Source organism: Equus caballus, chromosome 8 (assembly GCF_041296265.1).
Source record: "Equus caballus isolate H_3958 breed thoroughbred chromosome 8, TB-T2T, whole genome shotgun sequence".
NCBI lineage: Eukaryota > Metazoa > Chordata > Mammalia > Perissodactyla > Equidae > Equus > Equus caballus.
In genome coordinates, this window is record NC_091691.1 from 82,894,496 (window position 1) to 82,914,028 (window position 19,533).

At 38.9% G+C, this 19,533-nt stretch overlaps 1 protein-coding gene across 27 annotated transcripts in view; it reads left to right on the top strand.

Annotated features, from left to right (window-relative positions):
- WDR7 (WD repeat domain 7) overlaps positions 1-19,533 on the top strand; it is a 355,616-nt gene extending 336,083 nt beyond the window's left edge. For all 27 annotated transcript variants that reach the window (XM_001488090.5, XM_070275718.1, XM_070275720.1 and 24 more), the window contains 2 exons: positions 10,839-10,943; positions 16,704-19,533. In XM_001488090.5, coding sequence (XP_001488140.1) covers positions 10,839-10,943; positions 16,704-16,907 — 309 coding nt within the window. In that variant the 3' untranslated portion in view covers positions 16,908-19,533. The remainder of the gene's footprint in view (positions 1-10,838; positions 10,944-16,703) is intronic.

The following is a 19,533-nucleotide window of genomic DNA, read 5'->3' on the forward strand; positions in this document are numbered from 1 at the left end:
AGTAATTGCTCTGGAATATTGGCAAATGCCAATTGCTGTGTGAAAAAAGTCTACGTATGTTATTATTATATTTTATTACTATTTAAATATTAAGAAAAACTTTTGATGTTACATCGAAGTTAGAAGGGTGATTTTATATTTTTGTAGCTTGGCATTTCTTGACTTAACAAAAGAAATGGACTGCTTAATATAGAACATTAATTAGGTTATATTCCAGACTAATCTGATTGTCTGTTTTAATTAGTCAAATATGCATAATAAACCATTCATAAAATGTAAAACTCCTGAATCTGTATTATGTATTAGTGAATATATACTCTGTCATTCTCCAAAATAAACATGAGCCAAAAGATATGGTAACATATTGGTTAATATATGTATGAATTTAGAAAATTATGTAATGCCTTAATTTTTTTTTTAAACTTTCAAGTGATTTCTCTTTTTGGAATGATAAAAATGTTAAATGCTTTTGAAATGTGTTTTTGAAAAATATAAATTCTGTAGCTTTAGTGCAATCTACATAAGACAATTTTGTGTCACCAGGCACTAAACCAGGAAATGAGAGGTGAGAGGGAACATGTGTGAAGGCCCGGTCCTTCTACTCTAGCCAAAACCATATTCTGTTAACCTTAACTTAGATCAGAGCCCACAGAAATGCTAAGTTCCATCGGTTAAGATGAACGTATGTCTGCTGAAGGGCCTGCAATGGTTGAGAGGGTTCAGAGATAAACAAGACCATTCACGTTGCTAAGGAACTCCCAGTGGAAGCGATTAGGATTTACTTTTGTGGCACGATATGTTTTCTTTGAAAAATTACATAACCGTTTTATGTTAGCCCATTGCTTAGAATCCTTTGAATATTTAGCAACAGAATTTTCATGGTCCAAGAATACAAAGGCAAAACTTTGTTCACTTAAAGACTTTTAGCATAGGTTTGAATAGATTTATATTAGAAATACTGACTAAAAACATTTAGTTTTGGGTCTGCCCAGATCTAAAGACAGCATTTTGTGTAACTTTTTAAACATAGGTGAGTTTTATACTTTAATAAGTGTTTTGTAATTATTTCATACCAGCAGTATGAATATTTGCTAACATTTACTCATAGATAAATGAACCACATTTATCTAAATCATATCCAGCATTCAATGTTTTAGTCTCCTTGAATATATCTAATTTATTTAAATGTAATTATTTTTAAATGTTGAATTACATGAAAAATGTTATGGTTTGAATTATGTCTTTAACTAAACTTTTTATCATTGTTGAGGTTAAGAGTCTCACTCACAATACTAATATATTACCATCACTTTATTAGCCAAAACTTGGTGGTATCATGTTTTAAAATAGTTGGAAGTTTGTGATGTTTGGGATTTTTAGCAAAATCCAAAGGATGACTCTACAAAATTGATCACTTCAACAGTCAAAGAAAGGACATATCAATTATGTATAATTTAATTGGGTATCCTATAGTTACTTCATCCTGAAAATATTTGGGCTCATAAAGCAGGAGAGGGGTGTGTGTGTGCACACACGTGTGTGGTCAGATTCTCATCTGCAGTCAGAAGAGGAGGAAGAAGGACTTAGACATTAATGGATGAGACTTATGGAAAATTTATTCTTTGAATTTGAAAACGTTCCTCAGTTGAATAGGAGCAGAAGAAAGCTAAAACTAGTACATATATTTAACACAGGTTGCTGTTAGGATGACTAACATCTTGAGACTGGAAAACCACTATTGACTTAAATGTTTATTCTTTACTTGTTCACTCATAGACCTTCCTTTTTAAAATTAATTTCGATAATTTAAAATTGATATCAGTGAATATATAAGCTTCACTATCATAAAAATCTGAAATTATTACTAATGCCTAAATTACAGTAGTGAAATCATCTTGAGCATTTATGTTCTTACTATTCCTGGATAAAAGTGTTGTGTGTGAATATGTGTGTATACATGCATGTTGATGTATCATTTTCCACAAAAGAAATTTCGAAAACTATTGCTTGTGTCGTGAGGATTAGCAACATGCAGATATTGACAAGCTGCTTTAATTCATCAATGTCAGTTAGTTCATCCCCAGATGACATGTCAGTAACTTTCACTAACTGGAAATGGGCAATAAATGCTGCAGCTGTTTTTAAGGAACAAAGAAAGTCTGTTGACTTGAGGCATTATATCTTATAATAAAACTTAAGATAGCTCACTTTATTATATTTATCCCTAAATCTATTTTCCAATAAGATGTTAAAATCATACCAAATCTACTTGTCGTTCACCCAGAATGTATATTCTTTTCAATTAGATAGTGATAGAAAATAACTCAATTCATTGAATAGTTCCAGTATCCCTTGGATTGGAAAATGCCACGGCGGACGAGTTGATGCTGTGACACAGAGTTGGCATAATGTGAATAAAAAGCATCACCTCGGCCCTCTGTCAAGAAAAGAAATTATAGAGAGAAGCAACCCATTTTGAACCCTCAAATCTCTATTCAAAATCTCTGTGGAACTGCCCAAGGGCCACATCCAGGCTTCCGTGCTTACACTGCAGGAGACAGGACAGCCGCTAAGAAAAGCTGGGCCCTCTGCAGTCCAGAGAGGTTCAGGAGTATGTTTACCATCTACTTTCATTTGGGTCGATACTTTTACTTTCTGTATTTTGTGTGCCAAGTGAGAAAGAGCCAGGCCCCTAATTTTATAATGATCCTTTCCTCAAGAAGTGCTCATTTATGGTGGCTGTAGGTAAGTATTGTCTCTTTGGGGCACAGACGAGCTAAGGGGAGGATGAAAACCTTCAGACACCCAGGGCCAGGAGGGAGGCTGCTGATGAGAAAGATGGGGCTACCATCCTCCTCTGGCCTGGGTATCTGGAGGAGCCAACACAGGCCAGGCAATGAAGAAAGACAGGGCAGCTCCTAATCTTCAAACCTCTGTTTTACAAGGTTTAAATTCTTGGAGCTGGGTTGGAGAAAAGAGTTTCTCTTCATCTCCCACTGTTGCAGTTGCCAGGGGACCCTGCCTCTCCCCACGTGTGTGTAGGACCACTGGTGCGAGTGAGCTCCCCTGGGAGATCCGGCCTCCTCTGCCAGGAGTGCTGACTGTCATTCCAGCATCCTCACAGGGATGGCGGGGCAGGGGAGATTGTGATGGACCAGGACAGCACCAGGACGTGAATGGAGGTTTGCCCAATCCAAGGACCTTCCTCTAGAACCCCCTGGATGTGGACGGCACCTCCAGGCCACCTGGGCTTAAGTCTAGGGGGTCTGTCAGGCCCCCGGGTCTTGAGGAAGACAGCAGAGCAGACCCTTCCCCAGCAAGGCCCAGCTCCACCACAGCTCTTGCTCTCAAGCACTTGTTCCAGCTGCCTGGGCCGAGGCTTGCCCAGCTCCCGAGCACCACTGACATTGCTCAGAATCTTCATTATTGGGCATGGGAAAGTCATTTAGAAATATTGATGTATAATATTAGTACATAAGTGCCAGTTATATGAAAATCAAGTGTATAGAAATTGAAGACTGGCGTTTATAGTTTTCTTTTACCTGGTATTCTGTGAGGCACAGACTCGAGCCAGACTGCTTGGATTCTGATCAGAACAAGTTACTCCAATTCCCTGTGCCTCAGTTTCCTCATCTGTAAAGTAGGGGTTCTTATCTCTTAGGGTTGAAGTGTAAGAATTAAGAAGCTTATGTAAAAGTGCTTACTTGGAGCATTACCTGGCACAGGACGTGTAGTACAACAGTTTCTTCTTATGCTTTTTGGATTCTCTGCAGTGCCTAGCACAGCAATACATGCTTATATACCTTTTAGTATGCAATTTTAAAATTTATTTGAAGGATGATAAAAGCTGTTTTGCAGATGACCTTTGATAAATCCATTTTTTTTAATTAAAGTACGAAGTTACATGATTCATTTTTATCAGTGACCACAATGATGAGACAAACTGTGCTCTTTAAGCACCCAAGTGATATGACGTAAGTGTTGAGAATTGGTAAGTTGGAGAAACAGACAGAAAGAAATAGAATGGGCTCAATGGGCAATAATTGAGTGGGAGTACATTTTTAAACAAAAATAAACTGCCAGAATGTAAAATTAGTACAAATGACTTTTAGAAAGTGTAGTAGAAAGTATTGAAAGCAGGGCCTGGAAATCTGTGTTTTTGTCAGTGGAGGCCTCTCGGAGCATTTCAGCACAACCAAGACTATCCATTGGGCTCAGGTGTCCACACCTCCCTCTCCTAGAAAGAACTGGGAGTATTCTGAATGTCGGCCACCTTACCAGCTTTTACCAGCCATGACTGCAGCTTCCTGATAAAATCAGCATAGTGCTGGCCTCCCTCCATAGCGTTATAAGAAACTCTAATGACATCCAGTGGCCTGTTCCAGCACTCAGTCTGGTTTGCAATTCCACATTTTGATACATGGTTGAATAAGGAGACCTTTAAGATACCGTCCAGCTCTAAGATGTCATGATTTGAAAGCTTGGAGAGAGTTTAAGGAAAAGCCACAAAAATGATGAAAAAGTTGGAAAATGAGACCTGAGAGGAGAGGTTATAGTTACTGAGATTTTTTTTTTAACCCTGAAAATGAAAAATAAGTAAGTAATACAGGGGCAAGTTGGGGGCTGGCCCCATGGCTGAGTGGTTAAAGTCCCACATACTCCACTTTGGTGGCCCAGGTTTATGGGTTTGGATCCCAGGTGCGGACCTACTCCACTCATCAGCCATGCTGTGGAGGCATCCCACATACAAAATAGAGGAAGACTGGCACAGGTGTTAGCTCAGGGCAAATCTTCCTCAGCAAATAAAAGGGGGAGGGAAGTTGCTGTAACAGTCCGCAAAAGGTTATCATGCCAAGATTGGTGACCAGCTGTTCTCCATCTCTACTGAGGACAGAAGAAAAGGAAGCAGGCTTACACTGTAGCATTTTGGATTTAGTTTTGATATAAGGAAAAATTTCCTGACAGCACACATTGTTAAACACAGCTAAGGGTCCTCAGGGGAGGTTTTAGAATCTTCTCTAGAGATATTTGAAAACAGAGCAGATTTTCCTCTGTCTGACCTGCTTTAAGGCAACCCTGTCCACATACAGAAAAGAATGGATGACCTTTCAGTGTTCGTGACAACATCATATGACCTTAAGAGCCTGTGCACAAAAAGGCTGTAGAAGGCTGAGTTCATAGTGATAATTAAATTTTACCTGAGCCTTCCAATCAGCCAGAGATGAGACTGTTTTTTTAAAGTGGCATTATCTCCCTAAGTTATTTGTTGAATGTATAATTTGTTTCCTTAAGCAAATGAACCTTAAATATATTATAAAATTTTCATGAATTGGTTGCTTCAGAGAAAAGAAAGGGGGAATTTTTTTCTTGAACATAATTAATTCTTAACTTTTCAACTCTTTTGAAATGGCCCTTTTTTGATGAGTCTTTTCCTTGCCTAGCAAACAGAGCTGTCAGTCAGAGCGATGTCTTTGTCTTTTCTCTGCCTTGAGCACTTACCTCCCTGCCAGTCAGCTGTGAAATCAACAGCCTCCTATATTGGGATGTCAGAAAGGCATGCAAATCAGACCCTGGTCCACCTTCCTTATCTGTTCTTTTCTGACTTGGGCTGCGATCGTTAAGAGACAGCAAATGTCTGGTTAGTGTTTCAGGAACAGTGAGTGCGACCCCGACCCTCACTTGGTATTTGTTGTTGAGAGCAACCAGCACTAGGGAAATAGGAGTATTTGTAGGTCTTTGGTGTTACCTCTCCTTTTCTTTTCAGGGCTCAGCCTCACATCCTAGGCACTCACTTCCCTGAATGTCCGGCCCATCTCCAACCCATTTCCTACCTCCATACACAGATGGACACTTCATCCAGGCTCGCCCTAAGCTTAAGGCGTGCGCCACGCTTGTACCTCATGAAAGCATGTGCATCCTGTTAGCTCTGTGTCAGAACACATTCTAGGGAAAAATGCCTCAGCCAAGAGCATAATTGTATTTTTAGAAATTTCAGAGACTGTGTGCAGCCAGTTGGGGACATATTTTCAGCTCATCAGACATTTCAAGCACCCCTTAAATTGCAACTGCCTGTCTTAACCGAAAACCAGCCATGCTGCTCCCCGAGAAGGCCTGGGACCGAGGCAGCCCTCCTCTCTCAGCCACTCCCGACCTTGGGGCTGTGAAGCTTCAGTCCAAGTTCTTTTCTTTTTCAGTTTATTTTAGTAAATGTTATACAAAATACAAGTGAGTACTTTATAAATCTTTTCCTTGCAATGGTATTTATGATAGTAAAATTTTACCTAGTTTTAGATATCTTTTCTTCACACTTAGTTAAAAGTAGGAAAACATTTTGTTTGATTGGGGGTTTTTTCCTCCCTTTAAAAAAGTGACAAAACCTGCAAATAAATATAAAATGTTCTCTTTGATCTTGTTCATTCTTTGAGCTAGATATAATAGAGTCCTACTTTTTGGATTCAATTCTCAAACTTGTCTTTTGGAAGCTGCATATCAAGAACTCTACGAAGAGACAGATCATGTAAAGAGGAATTTTGAAGAGAATATTCTAGACAGCCATAGCTTCTGTTGATGCTGACCAAATCATTTTAGAAATTCCTGTCTCTCCTTCTCTGTACAGAAGGGTTAATTATATTTCTTTGCAGAGCACATTGAAAGTGTCTGTTAAAAACTGTTCGGGAAGTGGATGTATGACTCATTATTAATCCTGCCTCTCTGTTCCTTTTCTTTCATAAGAAAAAGGAGGAGGGAGTGCTGAACAGTTCAGCACTCTGTCTCCTGCTAGGGATAATCGCTTGATTTCCTTTATTGTTCATAGCACTTCTTGAATTAGATTAATTTCTTTATATTTTATTTCTGTCTTTTCAAGACAGCAATTTCTTTGACTAAAAATATAAAAAGACGTGACACTCATTTGCATATAAAAAGTAGACCAAACCTTTTATTTTGAAACCTGTTGTTCTGGAAAGTGTTCTTTACAGTTCAGCATTTAAGATCCCGACCATCGGGTTTGCCCCATCGCAAAGCACTTGTGAGTTTGCTGTGATCCCCACACAGCTGCATCTCTAATGCCAGAATAGAGGTTGAAGTCAGTTCAGGTGGTGCCTGCACAGATCTGAGAAGTTCAGAGATTCTGAACAAAAGACAATGGCAACATTTCCATTACAGTGAGAGCTGAAGCACCTCTTAGGCTGAGATTGTAATGAACTCACCAGATGTACCAAACCATTTAAAACTGTGAGCTTCCCTGAGCTGCCATGAGTGGTACTTGCTTTCTTACAAGACAACAGGTCTGTCTATCAGCTGACACTATAGTCAGTACTCTGTGGTTTTCCCTTAGGTCGCTTTAAAAGACAGCCCTGTGGGACATCTAGCAGTATGTACTCTGTGTGTGTGTGTGTGTGTCTGTGTTGATGTGTTCTGATCTGAAGTGTAGTATCCCTTTGTCCAAAGCAGACTTAAAAAAACCAACAAATTAAGCTCAGTATCTGACGGGACCTCAACAACAACAACAAAGGAAAACAGGACAATAGTTAGTGAAATGAGTAAGAAGTATTCATTACTAGACACACAGAATAAGCATAAATTTAGTTCTGAGTTTCCTGGCAGGAAAGCAAACACGTGTTAGGTTATGTAATTATTGTCACATGACAAAAGAAAGCAACAAAATTTATCTGGAAACCTTTTCCTGGCAGAAAATTCCAAGATGAACTTAATTCCCAGACTTTCCTATTAGAGACACTAGGAAACATAATGAAGAGTATCTTCAACTGACACACAAATATTTAAGTGGATGTTTGAAGTATCAGTCCTCTATTAAAAAATGAAGACATAATACAAAATATTTCATGAAGACTTATCTGAAGGAGCCTGTGGATCTGGTTTTCTGCCTTTACAACAGGGCTAGCTTAGCCTCACAGAGAGGTACCGTCACGAGACCACTGGGTTGGTTCATCCTTTGGACCTGCTGGCAGGTCACTGTGGCATTCTCCTATTCCATCTGAAACACACTCTGGTTGCTGATTGAGGAGGGCTGCTGATCTGAAGGAGGCTTGGCATTCTCTTTTGAGATTTAAGGCCCAAACTCCAGAAGAAGGATCAATCCATACCTACACAGAGTTGGGCTTTGGGTGGCTTCCAAGAAGGACCAACTTTTCTTAGAGCAGCTTTTAGCATGCTCACACAATTAGATGCATAGTGGGACCCCAGAGCATGGAAGAAGGTATCTTGAATCAAATATGTTTAATGGAAGGATTGAACTAAATGCTACAAGGGACCAGGAAGGAAATAAGGGAGCCAGGCCCTCTTTTGTGTCAGGGCTTGGATTGGTGAAATGAAGAGCAAATGTCCGGGCCATGGGGGCCACCTCCACTCAACCATGGCTGATGTCACCATGTTCGAACAAAGGCCCAAGACTGCCAGAGCTTCCTGTGTTTCAGGAGAGGGTAGGAATCTTGATTTTACATGATATCTGATGAATTAGAATATGGGCTCAGAAAACATGTTTGAAAAACATTTTGTAAGCCAAACCAAACACATCTACAATCTGGTTTCAGCTTAAGTGTCTTCAGTTTGCAATCTCTGTTATAAAGCAAAGCCTTACTAATCAACTCTCTTAACCATAGAACAGCCTCAGATTGGCTCAGTAGAATTTCAGAGTTTTAGCAGAACTGAATCTTGATTTTAAAAAGAATTAAAGATGCTTTCCCAATGAGGTTATTAAATTGACGTAGTAAGTGGGAATGGCCAGTTTTTCCCTTTCAATTGGTTAACCTTTTTCCCCCGCCTACAACAATTTTCATTCTAGTATACATACTGTTCAGCTGGTTTCTTGCAGTAATTATTCAGCATGCTTACCCTGTTGCTTAATTTAGCACCACATTTGTGGGCTGGTACCATGGTTAGTTACCACGTCTGTTTAATAAAATGCCACAGTCTGAAGTCTGTGTTTCTGGACCGCCTGGTATGCTAACTGATGCTGATTCTAGGGTATATGCTTTGGGGTTTTTTTTGTTTTTGTTTTTTTTAATTAAACAGTGTACTCAAGTAATTGAATTAGGTGATTGCTTATGTTTGTATGGTTATTTTATTTCCAGCGTTATCGAGGTATAATGGACGTATAACATTGTGTAAGTTTAAGGTATACAACATGTTGATTTGATACACTTATATATTGTGAAATGATCACCACCATAGCATTAGCGAACACCTCCATCCCATCACATAATTACCATTTCTGTTTTTGGGGTAAGAACATTTATGATCTACTCTCTTAGCAACTTTCAGGTATATATGTCTGGTCATCTTTAAGTAAGGAGGAGTAGCACAATTATTAATAGTATTTATTGAATTCTTATTATATACATTGTGGAGAGTGTTATATACATTAACTCATTTAATCTTCACAAAGCTCTTTGAGGCAGGTATTATCAATATCGCTATCATCATCATCATTCCTGCTTTATTGACATGAGTAGTCTGAGGTTAAGTAACTTCAAGAACTTGCCCTGGGTCTTGTGGTTAGTAAGTACTGGATCCCAAATGCAACCCAGGCAGTCTGACTCAGAGCAGTGTTCTCTGCCAACCCAGAGCCCAGTTCTATACCAGTATAACATTTTTTCTCTGAGTGCTGGAAAACAGGCATTATTTTGGATCCCACAGTGCCTTGAAAGCCTACCTATAGGAAAGAACAAAATCCAAAGAGCATTGAGGAACATGCTTGTATCCCCATCTCTCTCTCCACCCTCCTTTTCTCATTTTAATCACTCAGATGTGAATTATGAGAAGAGTCTTACTGAAATTTACAATATGTATACCACTGAATCACATAATGAGCCTGATGCTCCCAGCAAGATTCAAGGTTTACAATTCTTCATCAAAAAGTAGCAGATGGAAACAAACCTTCCTGGTATTGTCTTAGTTTAAGGGAACACATTCCCCCATTTCTTTCTAGACAGAGGGAGGAGACCGCCCACAGCTTGCAAGCAGACTGCATATTGGTTAATGTAGTAGAGGTATGGTCTTTAATAGTTGAGTGTAGGGACGTTAATACAATATTATGCTAATTTGCTTAGTATCCCCATGTTTTCGATAACTATTAGTATCATTAAACTTAAGTGTAATTTTTTATTAGTAAAGACCTTTTATCAAAGACCTAGTCTAAAATACTTCCTTTTTTTTTTTAATTCATGGTTAAATCAATGATAGCTATTTGGCAAAGGTTCAAAATTATCCCTGTTAACTTGTTTTTAATAGTATTTGATTTATATGTGGCTCAAACCTCCAACATATGTGCGTATGTATTTTTACTAGTTGCAGCCATATGCATTTAAACACAGTGTTATTGGTGGAAAATGAAGCATAAAACATGAAAAATGTTTAATATGAAGGAGTTGAAATTATAGTGTTTAACTCTTTCCAGAACAGGGATGTCATGATACAGCTTTGATTGTTTTTCATTTCAGATGAGTGACATTCCTGGGTAGATTGGTGATCAGTTTCTTACCTTCCTAATTAATTGTAAAATTATCCCCTCTAATGGACATAAATGAATTCACACATTGGTTTGCCTATTAATATATGCCTTTCCTTTGGACTCATGCTGCCCTCTCAACTACAAGACAGGTAGACTCCTCAGAATAAGATCAAAGCCCCTGCATACATCAGTGAAACAACTTTGGTTGCCTTTCCTGTTTTTCTAACCTGATTTTATAAATAAAATAAAGAGTATAATGGTATCTAATATCCATATCACAACTTGTTCAACACTGAATGCATTTGCATGTGTACATGTAATAGTTCTGTGTAATGTGTACAATTTATGACTCTGCATTTTATTTTAGACAATCCATGGACACAAGGGACCAATCACTGCAGTGGCCTTTGCTCCTGATGGACGATATCTTGCCACCTACTCAAACACTGACAGCCACATTTCTTTCTGGCAGGTAAGCGTAGATGCTGCGGGGTTTTGGCGTATACTGCATGATCTGCTTTTGCTAGGAAAGGCTTCCTGTTGAGCTTACCCGCCAGCCCTCTCTCCTGCCCTCCCTCCCTTCTTTCAACAGATATCAAGTATTTATTGCTTGCTGATTATGTGCCGGATGCTAGCTTGCAGGGTACACTGAGGATGTAATTAGCAGTCTGGGAGGAGGGGGTCGGTTCTCACAGAGCTTTCAGGTCTGAGGCAGACACAGGTAGATAAGTAAGCAATTACAATACAGAGAGGAGCCTGAGGGTAATGTGGTGGGATGGCTTCACAGAGAAAGTGATGTCTGAGCTGAGACGTGATGCTGCTGAGGAAGGGCCCGTGTAACTAGTGGGGAGCAGTGGGTGTTTAGGGAGGGGGAACAGCCATTCAGAGGCAAGCAGGGGCATGGTGTGCTGAAGGCCTGGCCTGAACGGAATTGGGAATTAGAGGAAGCACTGTTCAGGCTGCTAATTGACACAAGGCATTCAGACAACTCTAACAGGGCATAGGGCATAAGGAGAAAAAGCAGCCTCGTGTTAACTTCATGTCCTGTTTATATGATCTCATTTTTGTTTGCATTCTGAATTTTCCACATAATAGTCTCATTCCTAAACTCTCAAAACATTTTTAAAACTCTGAGTATCATTGACTGGCAGTTCATGAGAGTGCCTATGTTTAATTCTGGTGAAAATGAATATTAACTTTAAGCAACTAATTTTTTCACTAGAACTTGTTTCATCCTCAGTGATTAATCTCCGTCCCATCTTCTTTTTAATTACCTTTCTCCTCATAATTACAAAAAAATTATACATTACCAGCTCCCCCCCAAAAAAGTTAATTTAAAATTTTGTTGTTACCTTTACTTTCCTAGGATGCAAGTATGTTTTATGAGAATCAGTTTATTGCTTGGAAAGCTAAAAAAAAAACAAATACAAGTTTAAACGAGACTTCGGCACAGCTTGATGCTGGTTTTTAAAAAATCAATAGCTAATAAAATGTAAAACAGATACAATGAATTGTTTAATTAACAACATGCTATTAAAGCATGACAATTTCCAAATCTGTCACAGACTTTTTCTGCTCTTCATCTAATTTAGTTTTCCAGTGTATTTTCTCATTATCCTTTCTTCCAGAATGTATCTCCAGCATCTTAATTAGCTCAGATTAAACTCTTTTCCTTAGAGATCTCACCCAGTCTTCATTTTTCCTGGGAGGTAGCCACAGGACTTGTGATTTTACTGCTGAAGTCCCACAGTGAGTCCGTTGGGTGGCTATAAACTGGACTCTTGCAGCAACGGCTCTTTAAAGAGACTCCCTACCAACTGTTTGTTCTGCTAACAGTGGAATGCCTAACACAGTGGTCTCTGCTACACCAACTGTACTTTGACACCAGTTTTCCCGATTTACTCTTCACTTGAAATCCCAAAGGAGTGCTCATGGAAAGCTCCAAGCATTCAGCGTGTGTTTGGTGTTGAAGTGCGAGGTACCAACCTGTGCTCTGGGGAGACGAAGTCAGCAAGTGGGGGTCCCTGCTTTCAGGGAGCTTGTGTTCTGTCCATGTTTTCTTCTTTGGAATAAACGAAAACAAATCTCTTTTTTGTTCAACTTTTTTCCTGCTAAGAAAATGTAATTCCTTATATAAAGGAATACCTCCTAAATTAGCCAGATTTGAAACTTTCCAGTATTTTCCTGAATTTCTAAGTGGCAAGCCTTTTCCCCTAATCTCGATCTTCAGGATTCTATTTGAATATGTTCATTCCTTCCTTGAATATTTTTCTGTTTTTATCAGAGTTTCTGCTCAGCTCATTGATGGAATTATGGTTAGCATCTTTCGTACCCCAGAGATCAAGGTCGTTCATTAGATGATATCATTTTGAAATACCTTTCGTCTCCCAGTTCTCCTCTCAGGCTCCTGCTGTTGTCTCTGGGCTCTGCCAAGGACACTTACACCCATGGCCATTACTTGTTGCTTTGCACGCAGTGGAGCCACGGCACACTCCCTTAGTCCATCCACACGCTCATCTTCTCCAGGGGCTGCCTTGTGTTATTTGCACATGTGGGTATTCAGCAGACAGAGCACCAGAGCAACTCAGGCAACTCCCAAGTCTTTCCTGCCTGTAAGCCCAGTGTCAGAATCTGAAACGCAGCCCATTTCTTACTTGCCTCAGTTATACCTAGCGTGGTCTTTAAATTTACATGGAAGGCACAGAAACATTGTTTCAGCCTCATCAAGAAAATATAATAAAACCTCTTCCAGAAGTATAGCGGTTTTTATTTGAATTAAAGAGAGTCCAAAAAGCAGTGTTGGCTGTACTGCTCTCTTCAAATGGGCTTTGCTGATTTATTTAGATACATTTTGTTTAGTTCTAATGATGTATGATAATACTTTTGTATTATTCCAGTAAATGTACTATAATATATTTTGAAAACTTAATGAAGTCTTATTAATACAGAACCTTACAACAGCTATCAGCTATTAAAATCTGTGCTGAGAAATGAGTGTTAATGAGAAATATTGGTTGAATAATTACTCAAGTGAGACTTAGTAAAAGGTTTGTGTGCAGCATTACTTACACTGAGAATAGCATTAAAACACTTCCTGTTTTGATGAATTACATCTGTATGTGTTCAGAAAATAATTTTCACAGACTTGTTTCGTGAAGCATTATTTTTAAAGGAAAAGGAGAAGCCATAGTTGCATTTTAGTTAGTTTATGTACTCGGCTATTGAATGATATACTTGGCAACCTTTCAAGCCCTTTGAGACTCCAACAGCATTTTCCTACAATTTGAATATTTCACTTCAGTGTCTCCATTGGTATTTGAACAAGGAGAGTTTAATAATGGAATACAACCATAATTCTCTCACTTAAATTTTACCACTACCTTCCAACAAATGTGTCCTCTTTTAGAAATGCTAATAATAAATTAGGTGGATATTGATTTCATTTATTTTTATTTATTCCATCATACAATACTATTCAGTCATTTAAAAAGGATGATGTAAATATATAATTGTTAACATAAAAAGATTGCCCTCAACATTTTATTGAATGAAAAAAAGCAGATTGTGAAACTACCTTTGAAATGAGCCTGTTTATGTAAAATCCCTTAAAACTGCTTCTCCTCGCGTATATACAGACTTGGAGGTCTGGAAAGATTACAAAATGTTAGTGATTGGCTCTGGGAAGTGAGCTCTTGGGATTTTCTTTCTTTTTTATACTTCTTTTATTATTTGAATTTGCCAAAATGAGTATTTCTTATATTTGTAATTGAGAAAAACATTAATGTTACCAAATATTAAAATTCCAGCTAGTTTTCATTCATTTAAGACTCGAATTCCCCTTACTTTAGCATAGTTTCTAGCCAGTCACTGGTCAAGAAAACATTGAATAACAAAATGATTAATTGTTTCAATGAGCGTTCTTTAAGCATGTTGGAAAAATTAATACTCACCCTTACTGCCTCAGATTCATCTCTAATTTGAAGAGGTCACAGGGAAAGGATGGTCTGAGAAGCAACAAATAATAGTTAGTATGAAGGTCTTCATCGTTCCGTCTGTGTGCAGCTGTAATAGTTATATACCATACAGACTTTCACGTAGCCCTTTTCTGGGGCAGGAAGACTGTTTGACCCTACTAAAGGCATTTATCAATCAATTTGTCAAATGATTTATCAATCATCAGAGGGATGGCTCAGCTTGTAAGGGGCACCCAGCTTATAATAATGGACTTTTCAAAATCTCTCCATCTGTAGCATTCAATAAGATATTCCCTCTTTAGTCCTCAACCCATTTCTTGTACATGGCTAAATTTGAAGGAAAGAATTGAAAATAAGGAAGTGTCTGAACATGTTGGATACCCCTAGCATTTTGAGCCACCAGCAGAAATCAAGCTTCATACACATTTCCATAGAAAATCCATAGAGAATGAAAGATACTTTGTAGTTATTTATCAACTGAGAAAATTAGATTTTTTAAAAGCACAGGATGCCTGTTGATGCCCATTAATTTTAACCAGCAATTTTCTGGATCATTTAGATCTGTGCTGTAAGAAGACTAAATTATTATGTACTGTTACTTTTTGTACAAGAGAACTATCAAATCAAGCTTACCATCATTATTTATATTTAAACTGTTTGGGAGCCTCCAGAAAGCAATAAGGCATTGATTTTTGTCTCTTATGGAGTTTCTGGAAAAAGAAGAGAAGGAAGCAAGGAAAGAGGCTCTTGGAAGATGATAGTAAGGCACTGCCTGGCTTTAAATGTGATCTGAACTTTAACAGAAAGAGTTAATGATAACCATACATTTGGTTTTAAAATGTGACCTCGTACACTAGTGATTTTTTTTCACCTCTGTGTTGTGTTCGGCACTATTATTAATGCAGGAAAATCAGTAACATTAGTCATCTTAAAAGGGTTATTACTCAAGATGATTTAAATTGTGAAAATGTCAGTGGAGCCTGCACGCATCCTGCTAGAGATGCTATGATTTACGCCCTCTGACACCATCCTGCTGCTGAGAAGGGCCAGAGAAAGGAATGGCTTGTATTTTGCCCTGATCCAAATGCAGAGCATGATATCAGCAATAGCACATCTTAAACGTCCTAGGATTTGCCAGGGTTTCCACTGTCAACCATTCGTATACATTGGATCCTAATCTGCATGCTTCACACCAATCCCCAGAATGTTACACATTTAGACGGAGGTGTTACTGGGGAGAAGAATTGGAAATGAAAATTAGTGCAAAGAAAAATATTATTTCTGAGGCCTCTTTCTTGATTTTTAGTGTGCTTTCCATGTGATTTGCAATAGCACAAAAGATGTATATTGAAACAAATGTTAAGTAATATTTCGAACGTAAAGAGTCTTCAGACTCTGTTGCTGAGATACGAGTTCACTGAGATTACGGCCGTTCAGTGTTTAGCACTTTGACCTGAATGCCTAGTTGTTCATGAGCCATAATTTCCATGTCTTTTTTCATTTATGGGAATGAATTAAGAGAACTTAAAATTCAAATCAAATTCAGGAAAGCCACCAAAAAAGTAGAAATCACCAGCTCATAAAAACGTATTGCCAGTAGTGTTGTATACTCTCTTTAGCATGGTAGCAAAACAGTGAGCCACGCATACTGTGTTGAGATGCAAGCTGATTTTGGCTTTTCCCTTCAAAATAAACTAGAGCTTTAAAAAAAAAGAACAGCAGGTGAGGAGGGAAGGTGTTGGTCCGTGGGGATGGGGAGGGGTTAGGTTTTGATCTTTGGCCCTGTAGCCTGTCACGCTGTTGACTGCTTGACTTTGCTTCATTTTCTTTAACTATAAGTCCCAAAACTTGACTTCGCGCACTCATCCTTCGAGGGTACAGTTAGCACTGTTGTTAAAGAACAAAAGGGTCTGCGGTTTGAAATACGCGCAATCTCCAAATATCTGATTGAACCCTTTTATTAGCATGTGTAATTCAACCCCCTTCTTAAAGACGGATGGACTTTTCCTGCTGTCAAGTTCTAGCCACAAAGTGAAGTTTCTCTGGATTTATGCATTTACTATAACAGCATCAGAACAATTTCAAATACACTGAAAGGAGCCCTTTAGAAGGGAAGAATAAACTCTCAGATGAACATGAATAAGCATTGTGGAGGAAAAGTGGCCCGAAGTGTGTGTCACTTGAACCACTCTGTGGTGGGGATAGGGAAATGATTCTTTAAATGACACGTGTGCTCTCATGTCCCTGTGTCCCTCCAGATGAATACCTCACTGTTGGGAAGCATCGGCATGCTGAACTCGGCACCTCAGCTGCGCTGTATTAAAACCTACCAGGTGCCCCCCGTGCAGCCGGCTTCCCCTGGCTCGCACAACGCGCTCAGACTGGCCCGGCTCATCTGGACTTCCAACCGCAACGTCATCCTCATGGCCCACGACGGGAGGGAGCACCGCTTCATGGTCTAATGCTGCTGTCTGCTGCCTTGACTGCTGCTTAGTTCTTTCAATCCTCTAGGCCGAGATTCCTCTGTCCTTGCTCTCACTGGATCATTCCCCAGTGCCTGCCCGCACCAGTGTCATCCAGGGGTGCGGCCGGGTCTGTGTCACTTCTGCATGGTTCTTGGGGACAGATTCCTGCTCGTGCCACCTATTGATTCAGAGGCAAGCACACATCGCTCTGCAGGATGTGGCCGTTCTGTCACTAGGTCATTTTTCCCAGCTGGAGAGGGAGGGGAAGCCAGCGGTCCTGGGAACGCTCCTGTTGCTTGGTGCACTAGGAGCCCGAAAATCAATAAACACTGTGATTGCACTCTCAGCCCAGATCAGCATTTTCTTCAAGCTAAACACCCCCCCCCGCCGAAGTGCTGCCTGAACCTGGTGGTTTTGACGTTGAGTTCTGAGGTAATGTGGCAGTCCTAGTCATCAAAATTATTTTCCTTTGATTTCCTAAAACATGCTATTGTTTACCAAAAAGATTCTGTGTATACTTGGGTTTTTTCTTCTGGTAATTGCTAGCAAATTACTCAATCCAATTTCGTAGGACTTAGCTGCTACCTTCTTTATTAATACCTAACCAATTTGAGATTAATATTTGAGAAATATACAAAAAAAATTTTTCCTCATGGAGAATACAGTTTCCCAGACACCTAATCTTCTAAAATGCTCATATCCTGCTAAGTGATAGTGTATTTAGTAGTTTGAAATAGAAATCATCACTGTTAGGATCTAGTTAATATAATTATCCAGCCGCTATAACTAATCTCTTAAATGGACTTTTGTAACAAAGAACCAAGTTTGAAAGTATAGCATATACCTAAAAAGAAAACTCTTGTGTCTGTTGCTACAGATCTTTTTAAGAAAGAGTTTACCCCTTCCTTCCAGAGACTTCATGGACCTGCAGTTGCCCTGTGTACGAACTGTGCCAGTTATCATGTAGTAATTATAATTCAGCCTTCAAACTACTCCTGATCAATTAAAGAAAAACTAAAACTAAGACAGGATTTCTTTTAAACAAATATCCTAGAAAGTCAGTAACTACGGCACAAGCATCCAGGAGTGTCTATAAACACGTGAAGGCTCTCAGTCAGTCTGACCAAACGCTGCAGTGAGGGTGTTGCCCACGCTTCAAAGCAAGCTTTAAGTAGGTTGCTTTCTTCTCCTTTTGTCAAATTATGCCAGTTCTTGCTCATAGTAATGGAAAAAATATCATCAAACAATATTTTGTATAAATTGCTCCTAACAAACCTTGATCTGTGGATAGTTGGGGATTTGGTTGGTTAGTTGGTTGGTTGATTGTTGATTGGTTGGTTAGTTGGGCAAATATTGTTTATTAAATGCAAAAATAGAAAATTATTTATTAAATTCAGAGAAAATATGTAGAATTTACAGAGGAACCAAAATGATAATGGGAGCATTTAATTTAAAAGGCATAGATTGTCAGAGTTTATGTAATATACAAAAAAGTAGGATCACAGGCCAGGAACAAATACATCTGTTATTTTATTGAAACAGATTTTTAAAGAAAATGTTAAGAAATTAAGACCAATAGAATGTCCCTTTCATATTGATATGAAGTATGTTCTTTCCGTTGATGGCACACCTGTACTATTCCTTGGTTTTAGACTTTGGGTGTTCTTTCAAAAGTGAATTTATGCCACATGCATGTACATTGTATTTATAAAGATTATATATGTAGTTTGCAAGGAAGAAACAACTATACAGTGTAGACTTATTTGTTTGGTGAACATGCTGTTGTGTTTGATGCAGCTAGAGAAACCTGAGGTAAACCAAAGGTGTCGTCGGTTTTTCCAGTGGGCTCCCACGTCTTCTGGATACCCAGCACATGTTTACTTTGTGAACTTAAATGGGGGTTAATTTATTCTATAGGCTGTTTTGGAATGATGAAGTAAAAGTAGACCTTAGAGATTTTTTAAAACAAAATGTTCAATGCATCAGGAGGAAGCTGTGAGACCGGGAGGCAGGCCACCACAAATGCATGGATGGCGCTCAGCACACAGACTTAGGACAAAGCTGTGAGGCCTGAAGGAGCAGAATCCCTGGGCACTGGGCATAGGCCAGCCTGTGACACATTCTGTCTGCATAGGCAGCCAAAATTAATTGGCCAATAGAATATTATGATTGTAAACTCTGGGGTGGATGATATTTGATAGTTAGACAGATACCTCTAACTGCTAGACTAATATTTGCATTCTTGTCAACACAAATCTCTCCTTGGCTATTTTGGACAACCACCGTCCCAAACTTCATCACAGCTTAGATTTCTCAGCACTAAGGTAAACTTTGTATTGTCATCCCAGTGTACGCTTTTACTGTTTTACTGATTTCATTGGCAGTGTATTTGGACCTGTCCTTGTAAATGTAGAGACATATGTGGTTTCATTGGTAATTTGCAAGCAAAAGATGACATGGCGTGACACCTGTATGAAAATGTAATGATTGAACTCTGTGTACAGCAAGTGAATTAAAATGTCTGCCTCTCAAGACATTTCTTGATGACTGCACCAATAGATTCTATACGTGCTGAATGTCCCTGTGTACATATGTGTGTTAAATAAAACTGAATTGTACTGAA